This window comes from Morone saxatilis, unplaced genomic scaffold (assembly GCF_004916995.1).
Source record: "Morone saxatilis isolate NCDOM2014 unplaced genomic scaffold, NCSU_SB_2.0 Contig14, whole genome shotgun sequence".
In the NCBI taxonomy this organism is placed as follows: domain Eukaryota; kingdom Metazoa; phylum Chordata; class Actinopteri; family Moronidae; genus Morone; species Morone saxatilis.
Genome location: NW_023339696.1, coordinates 14,897,391 through 14,906,537, shown reverse-complemented (window position 1 = coordinate 14,906,537; position 9,147 = coordinate 14,897,391). Strand labels below are relative to the sequence as shown.

The window sequence follows — 9,147 nt, the reverse complement described above, 5'->3', positions numbered from 1 at the left end:
GCCCTGGTTCCTGGTATATATGTGTTATATATGTGTATATGTGTATATATATATATATATGTGTATATATATATATATATATGTGTATATATGTGTGTGTGTGTGTGTGTATATATGTATATATATATTTTGTTCCTACTATTGATTTTAGGTGAAATCTTTGGTAACTATCCCTTTGAGTGTCTACTGTGACTTAAACATTATTATTTTGTCATGTTTTGTATTTATTATAATTTAATAATTGGTTTAAGTGATGCAGGGCATTTTATATGAATGCAGAAATGGTTAATTGTCTAGCATTACATTATGTGAGTTTTGTTAACATCATTAGCTAAGCATTGTGCAGCTGTGTTGTGGAGGTGTAAATATAGGATTAGGACGGAGTATTGGCAGATTGAATTGGAGTTGGATCACTTGGAGTGGCAGACTAAATACTAGTTTGGGGACCTCCCCGCTGTCCAACGTACACAGGCGCTACGCCTACAACAGTTTGCCTGACAATTTCTGATTTCGCAGTCAATCTTCAGTAGTTGACCTTTTCCCACACACTGCCACAGACTGATAAGCAGACCTGAAACTGAATGGGCAAATAATAGACTTATCTATGCAAAATACCTGCATCAAAGTTATGTGGTATATAACTTTCCATTTCTACTATCATAGTTTCCATAATATGGTGAGTAAGTATAATTAAGACCTAAAAAATTCAGATGTTTTAGCCATCCAAGTTACCTTGATGCAAGGTTTGACCGTGAATCTATACCTCAGGGAGTAACCCGGGAGTGAATGTGGCTACAAGTTGATGGCACTGCACTTCCACATGGCATACCTTGCCTCTGTTCAGCCTTGGCCAGTATAGCTAATTGCAGCGTTGGCTTTCTGTTCTGTTTATGTGGTGAGATAGTACTGGATGCAGCTACTACCGTACTGACAACTTCTCACGTTTAAATGATTCATAAAGAAATTGTCACCATTTACAATTTGAGAGGGCTACATTCGTAGTAGTACATTAAAATCCTGCCATTTGGGTGTTTTACTGCCATTCTTCACTATAATTTCCAAGTCAAATACTGGGCAATTATTTTCCACATCTAAGAAGAAAATCTGTTGTTAACACAGGCACTTTAGGAAATTGGAAAATCTGTAGTTGTAAGTTGGCTGTATTGACTATCATTACTCCTGTTCCGTAATTAATGATGCTAAATTAAACCCCTAACACTGCCTATTGGTTAGATGTTATTGTGGTGATGGATTGCAGGCCCCTGTCTTAGCCTTTAACTGTGTTCTGTAATTAGGCTAAACGTTGCCTCATTCATTTGGGTCTTGTCTCTTTTGTTTTTTCCTGAAGGCCAGGAAGGGTACAGGAGAACACGGCCCAACTTGTCAGGAATCCCTTTTCAACGTGCCCCCTCCTCAATATTAAACTCGGCAGCAAAGAAAGCTTGGGGGAATTGTTTTGAGTGTAGAGTGGGAGAGCACTGGCTCAGATATCATCTCTCACTCTCAAGACTTGTCTGAGCTTGAAGGTGTCATAAAGTGCTCTACCAAATAAGGAACACAAGAGGATTAGAAACACAACACCTCCTTCATACTGCACAATATCAAAATCAAAAGTCAGCAAATTTAGTTCTGCTGTGCCGTAGGCCTATGAAGTAGAATCTAGATATGATATATGCCAAAGAGCTACATTAATAAGGACCTTGTGGAGCTAATATAATGTAATGTAAAGTATGTCATACATGGCTCTCAGGATTACTATTCAGAAACATTTCACTGGACACAGTACAGCAGGATATGTATCAGAAGAGCACCTCCTTTTCCTGCCTGTGACCCCTTTTATAACCCTGTGTCCTTTGAACAACATTGTTGCCCTGTGATTTAAAGCTAGCCGGAAGTTTAGAGACCATTGCTGAGATTGTGTGCACATGTGGAGAGCATTCGCGGAATCCAACATGCAGGAACAATCGTTGATGTGCTTAGTTTATTACCCTCCATTTAAGATGAATTTAGATGACCTTAAACTCAACTTGAGGAACATCCCAGTTATTACCCAGAAGTTAACACATGTTCCATATCCTGCAGAGTGTTGACTTAATATCTTTTCCTTATTTGTCTCTCATTCTCCTTTCCCCAGGACCAATATGACATCATTGAGAAGCATACACAGTCTGGCCTGGAGCTGGTGGAGAAGTATGTGAAATTTGTGAAGGAGAGGACAGAGATTGAACAAAACTATGCCAAACAACTGAGGTAGGCCTCGCTTTTTGTCATTGTTCTCCTGCGCTGTCTGCCTAAAATGCTCAAAGCAGCTTGTGTTAGTGTGTGTGTTTGCTTGTGTTTGCTTGGGTACATGTTAAATGGCTGTTTATGAAATGTTTGTGGGGTCTTATGACCACTTTGGGACAGAATCTAACTTGTCTCTGAAACACTGGCCTCATTCTCCAGCTGCAGTGTGCTCGCTCTCTCCCTCTTTCTCTCTTCATCCATGGTGCTCCCTCTCCTAGTTGTCTCCCAGTCTGCAGGCCCACATCTGGTGTAGTGCTGAGCTTTGCTGGAGAGGAGAGGAAGTGGGAGCAGACTGGCACATGATAGACAGTATGTGGTCAGAGGGAGAGTGAAATGAGGAAGAACAGTTTTTTTAATAAGTGCATAGTTTACTGATGTTTTTAATCCTATTGTATAAAACAGCCAGTGGTTGCATAAGAATAGCTGAATTTAGCAAGCTTTCTTTAACTGTTTTCCATCTTTTCCCTTTGAGAATTTGTTAAGTATGCGTGTACCCATTTGTTTGATGCGCTTTCATTTTCCACAGGAATCTTTCCAAGAAATATAACCTAAAACGAAGCAGTAAAGATGAACCAGAGTGCAGGTGAGGCATTGTGGGTTTTGTTGCAAAGCATTCCTTTAATGACAGCTTACAGATAATACCTTTTTTTTTTTTAGTTTCAGTATTATATTTATATTTAGTTTTCAATATAATATATAATACTATATATATATATATTAAAGTATACATACTAAATAGTAATTTATAAAATAATACTAAGAAAACAAAAAATATACAAAAGTAAATATTTTTTTTTATAAATATTATGTAAATATATATCAAATATAATAGTATTTTTATATTACTAAGGTATATATATATTTATATAACTAATATATGACTATATCAGTATATTTTTATATATTATTTTTATATATACTATCAGTATTATATATGGTATCATAACGTACTATTAATTTTTATATATATAAAAAAAAAAATATATATATACTCATACTAGATAGGTCATATCTACTATCAAGAATAACTCAAGTTGTTTAGTTTTTTTTCACCTTATATATATATATATATTGTTTATTTTTTTTACTTTTTATTTGAGGAATTACATTTTGCTGCAAAATGTCAGCTAAAATTGTGCTTACTGGGTCAATTTGGATTAACACCCTGGCTGTAATGCCACACTCAGCAACAGAACTGATTACCATGTTTCACACAGTTTTTTTGTCATTAGTGTCATTCATGCTATAGTGAGCGGCTGCTGGCCATTTAAACGATCCTAGGAGGAAGCAAAAATAAGGAAGTCATGAGCTTCTTATTATGACTTGGTCCACTGCTGCTTTCTCTTTGAGTTTGTGTATGTATCGTCTTATCGGTGGTCCCATCACTGTGTTCTCATCTCTCCACCCTTTCCTCTCTCCTCCTCTTAAATGGTAGGTTGTCCAGCTACCAGTCTTTTTTGGAAATCCTCAATGAGATGAACGACTACGCGGGGCAGAGAGAGCTAATTGCTGAAAACATGATGATGAGCATTTGCATCGATCTCACCAAGTACCTGCAAGAGCTCAAGCAGGAACGAAAGACGGTGAGCTTCATATGGAGTGGACCAGTGGTGAATTGTGTTACTCTGGTTGAAGTCCATCTTTGTAGCCATGAGTATACCAAATAAGTTGAATTTGCAGGCAAAAGTGGTTGTTTGATACTATACACACTGTGCTCAGGCTCCTTAAAAGGCAACTTGTTGACATTTTCCCACAGCCTTGTTGTCCGCCCTCTGAAACACCTTCCTCTGTAGCTTGTCAACTATGTTATAATGGGTTTTGGTCCATTCTGCTTTACTTTGATACAGCAGAAATAGTTTAAATGTTTACTTGTTTTGCTTACCACTGCAAGCTCCTTTATTTAGTATGGGTGACATAAAACATTGAAAAACAATTAAGAATGGCAGCACAATATCCTAGAGCCCAAGTTGACTTCATCAAATGTAGTTATTGTTTTTTTTGTCAGACCAACGGTTCAAAAACCAATAATTAGATTGACTATTAGGTAAGACCAAGAAAAGCTGCATATTTTCTAATTTTTTAATTTCTTGCATTTTTGCCTAAAAAGTCATGAGTCATGTATCAAAATAAGTGTGAATTATAATAATCAATAGTAATACATTTTCTGTTATTGACTAGTGGTTCCATGTCCATAATGTATACTGTATACTATTATGTGCCTGCATGTTCACCAGCAGCTTGAGAATACTCCAAATGAGTCAGACAGAATTGTCATTTGCAGTATACAGCACACACTGCTCAGAAGGAGTGTAAAGGGTAGTGTAAATGATAAGAGGGGGAGATTTAAAGGAGGAGTTGAGATTCGGAGATCTCACGGTTGTGGCAGGAAGGAAGCCTTACTTAGTGTCTCCAGGGGGAGGCATGGTCTGCGTGGTGGTGTGCCATTTCTCTATGAGGAATGCATTGGCTCTGTCCCACTGGATTGCAGAACACTGCAGCCGTGTACAGGCTCTCACTGCAGACGTGATGTCTCAAACAGACACACTGGTATTTGTTTTCTTGTCTGTTATGTTGTGTGGCTTTTGGAGGTCATTGTTTATTCTGTGTCTGCCCCTACACATGGCTGTCTCTCTCTGTGTCATCTGACCCGCCTCCCCTCCTCTCACTTCGGTCTATTTTTATGAATGTTTGCAGTATCTGATGGAGGCCAAGAAGGCCCAGCAGAGTTTGGAGAGCACCTACAAGCAGCTTGACGGTGTAAGTCTAAAGGAGGCGTCAATCATATGTCATGATTAATTTTTGCATTTTCTATTGTAACAATAGTATATAATACTACGCAGCTTTGCTGTTAGATATATTATATACTATATATAGTCCCTTTTTGTCTTTGTGTTGGGTTTATTATGAAAGAAGGGGGGAAATTCTCTGTAAGCAAATGACTGCATGTTCAGTGTGGTTGGTCAGGTGGCTATATTTTTCTCTAGTAAAAACAGATGGACTGAGTGGCAAGCAGTTCCAATTTTAGACTCCTATCATCAATCCAAGACCTATTCACTTATGATTAGAGATGATAGAGTCCCAACGCCCCCAACCTCCCTTATCTGTCTTTTTAGAAAGACAGTGAAAAATGTTCTGCTCAAAATAGTAGAACCTCCTCATATTTCATTCAGGCCATGGTCTCACTTAGTTGAATGAGCTGAACATGTTCTTTTTCTCTCCATCTTTCTTTTTCTTTTTGCACACCAGAGTAAAAAGCGCTTTGAGAGGGAATGGAGGGAAGCGGAGCGTGCAGCACAGTACGCAGAAAAGACTGATCAAGACATCAATGCCACGAAGGCGGATGTTGAAAAAGTAACAAAGGACTATTTTAAGGACTATTTATCATGATCAAAAGTAGAATCAGATGCACTTTGTTAACCTGTTGCTTTATGTGTGGTTCTAGGCCAAACAGCAGGCTCATATGAGAGCACATGTAGCGGAGGAGTGTAAGAACGACTATGCTGCTCAGCTTCAGAAGTACAACAAGGAGCAGAATCAGTTCTATTTTAATGATATGCCACTCATTTTCAATGTAAGTAAATTGCGTATGGCCCAATATTCCTGTCCTTAATGTTTATTTGAGTTGTTAACATGTGGTTATTGTATATTTATTATTTATTACATTATTATTATTTAAGTTCAGTTCTACTTTTTACCTCTTACATGCACCATGGAGTGTGCATGTTGCCAATTACTGCTGTCATTTTGAGTTTTCTAAAATTAAACAAAGCCAGGGATGAACTGTTCAGTTAAATCAGTTCATTTAGTTTCACCTATTCACATGCTAAAGTTTTGACTTTGAAGCTTTCATCAGAACAAATAATCATAAATAACTAAACTTGTTGCTTGATGTTGAGATACACATTGTATGTATTATGGGCTATGTAATATTTATTGTCTCAAGCCTAATAATGGTGTCTGTGTTCATTAGAAATTGCAGGATCTGGATGAGAGGCGAGTGCGGAAGTTGGCGCAAGGCTACATCTTGTTCTCAGACACAGAGAAGCATGTGATGCCTATCATTGGCAAGTGCCTGGAAGGCATTACTAAAGCCGGCACTAATGTTAATGAGAGGAATGTGAGTTGGTCTCAAAAATTAAAAATGGATTTTGATGTGCAGCGTGGCTTTATGCTGTTCACTTGTTTCAACTGTTTGAAAACAAATCTTGATTACCCTTATCCATGATTGCATCTAATATAGGACTCCATGGTTGTGATAGAGCAGAACAAGTCAGGCTTCGAACGTCCTGGAGATGTGGAGTTTGAGGACTACAGTCAAGGAATCAACCGAGCCTCATCTGACAGTAGCCTGGGCACGCCTAAAGGCCCAATGGACCTTCTAGGAAAGAACAGGAGCAAAAACTTTTGGCTTTTCAGCAAAAGAAGTAAGGTAGGACATTCCACTCAAGCAGAGCACATTAGGCTAATTTAACCAAATTACATGACCTTATACTAAAAGAGAAGTTTTTTGCATTGTGATAATTGAGCAATGAATACACTAGCAACCCCCTCCATCAATGATCAATGGCAGCAGACTTGAAAATCCGCAGGTGCGCAGTGGCTAAGTCCTTGCACGGAAATGTTAGTGTCTGAGCTGGAGAGCCAGCAGGCAGAGCCAGGAAATCCACCCTACAGAGAGCACTCATGATGGACCTGTGGTTGTGGCTATACACACACACACGCACTCACACACACGCACTCACACACGTCCTCTTGAAAGCTCAGTATAATAACGCATGAACCTCTTTTATTATATTATACATGAACTCACACACCCCAACACTTCTAGAACAGGTCCTTTGCATGACTCTGTCCCTGGCTGTGAGTGAATAAACCTTGCTGCCCCCCGCCCCCCGCCCACACACCTCCCTCTCTTTGCAGCGTGGTTTCCAATAGGTCAACTGGCAGTCAGCATTCTGCTGTGCTTGTGCTTTCATCAGCACGGGGCCCAAACAACATTGAATTTTCCTCTACAGGCATCCACAAACACACTGCTTCCATTATACTGCCCAGAACCTAGCATTATGTCTCTCATCACAATAAAATGTTTGTGCCAACAATTAGGATGACACCAGGTTTGCCAGGTCAGAGAAATTGGCTCACATCCAACCAAACATTAATGCAGTAGCTGTTAACATTGACATTTTTGTATTTGGTCTTAAGAATCGATCTCACGGGCTCTTGATGGGGTCCCAAATTGAACTGGTGATATTGGTAGCTGACCACTAACCAGCTAACAGTCCCACTCCTTCTGCCCCAGCATTAAGTGACCCCCTCTCTCTTCCCTGCAGTGTTTGCTTGTTCAGCGCCTCTCCTCTCTCTGCATGTCTTACTGGCTGTGCTCTGTTGTGCACTCTTTCTGTTCTGTGTATGTGTGTGGCACACTGCTCTGTGTCATCAGTCATGCTCTCCCAATTAGGACTGTAGCAGTATGAATAGGAGGCTGAATGTACTGGCTTGACTGAGCTTTTGGTTTATGTCTGGCCCCGAACATTCCCATTCTTAACTGCTCTCCTGTACTTAGATTCCCATAACTCTCAAGAAAAGTAGCACCTACCCAGTAGATGGTCACATAATAACAGTGCTGTACTTCCAGCGCTCAGTATTTACACAAGGGACCTTGTTGTAGGGCTGTGTTAGACATTCACTATTGAAGACTAGAAGACATCAGCCTCCTGTATAATTTAGCTAATAGATCCCACCCCCGACCTTTCCACATAGACACAGAGTTAACGCTCTTTTTAAGAGGTCATACAGGGCATTCATCAAGCCCCCAGACATCCATATGCACAACTGACATTGTGGAAATTAAGCAGGATATTTATAACAACTGCACTGGTGTATGAATTGATTTTTATCTATGTAGGTCAGACTCAAAGGATAGCACAGGTTTCACAACTGTGAACATGATTTTTCACACAGAATACTAATGGTTTAGTTGGCTCATTCGGCTTAAGGAAAGTGTTTTCTTTATAACATAGGTCTTATTTTCATAGTTTGGGCCATTATAACTGTAATTTTTAAGAAATATGTGACTGTGTTCACTGTAGACACACAGGAATGCTGCGACCAAACTAGACAGCTTTACATAGCTTTGTAAACTCTGAGAACTATGCTAGAGAAGAAAGGATGAATATTTTTTTTTGCATAAACTAGCCTATTGGAGCATAGCAAACACAAGCAATCAGTATTTAAATAAACCCAGTTCTACCTTTTTTCTTATATTACTCAACTATGTATTATATTGCACTCTACTGAACTATTATATTGCATTATATTGAACTGTGAGTAGCTCTTTAATACTGTTTATGTGTACAGTAAACAGTTTTTTCTTCACCTTCATTTTCACTTCCAAGTATGTAATTTAGATGATTGGGCTTTGATGTAATGCTGTGCCATATTTCTAGATTAGAGATAGAGTAAATCTATGAATACAAAAATGTTCTTTAACCCATTTAAGCAGTTCAAATTTAGTCTAGGTGGCCTGTTCCGGTTGCTCACTGTGGTTCACCATTCAACCTGGCTTGAGTTCGACAGCAGGTGTTTGATTGCTGAGGCTTAGGTGTGGGAGCTGTGGAGGGTCGCTCGCTGTCTTATTTTTGTATTTGGGTTTTTTTATGCGTGTGTTGATGTGAGCCAAAGAGTCAGATGTGTGTTTGTGCTTTGATGCTCTCTGGGCTTGTGTGCTGGGTTTGCTCAAGTGTTGTCCTCCTGGCTTTGTGGTGTGCTTTAAGGTGTTGATGGTGTCTTTTTCTTTCCCTTTTCACCTTGTTGTTTTTTGCCTTCCCCCTCTCCCCCATTCTGTACACCACCCTCTGCCTA

General features: G+C 39.2%; 1 protein-coding gene across 2 annotated transcripts in view; it reads left to right on the top strand.

Moving 5' to 3' along the window:
• The window catches only part of trip10a (thyroid hormone receptor interactor 10a), a gene marked incomplete in the record, with an annotated part of 16,689 nt that overhangs the window by 3,207 nt on the left and 4,335 nt on the right, over window positions 1-9,147 (top strand). For both annotated transcript variants that reach the window (XM_035655275.1, XM_035655274.1), the window contains 8 exon segments: window positions 2,135-2,250; window positions 2,813-2,869; window positions 3,722-3,869; window positions 4,981-5,043; window positions 5,533-5,637; window positions 5,729-5,857; window positions 6,257-6,403; window positions 6,527-6,715. In XM_035655275.1, the coding sequence (XP_035511168.1) occupies window positions 2,135-2,250; window positions 2,813-2,869; window positions 3,722-3,869; window positions 4,981-5,043; window positions 5,533-5,637; window positions 5,729-5,857; window positions 6,257-6,403; window positions 6,527-6,715 (954 nt within the window).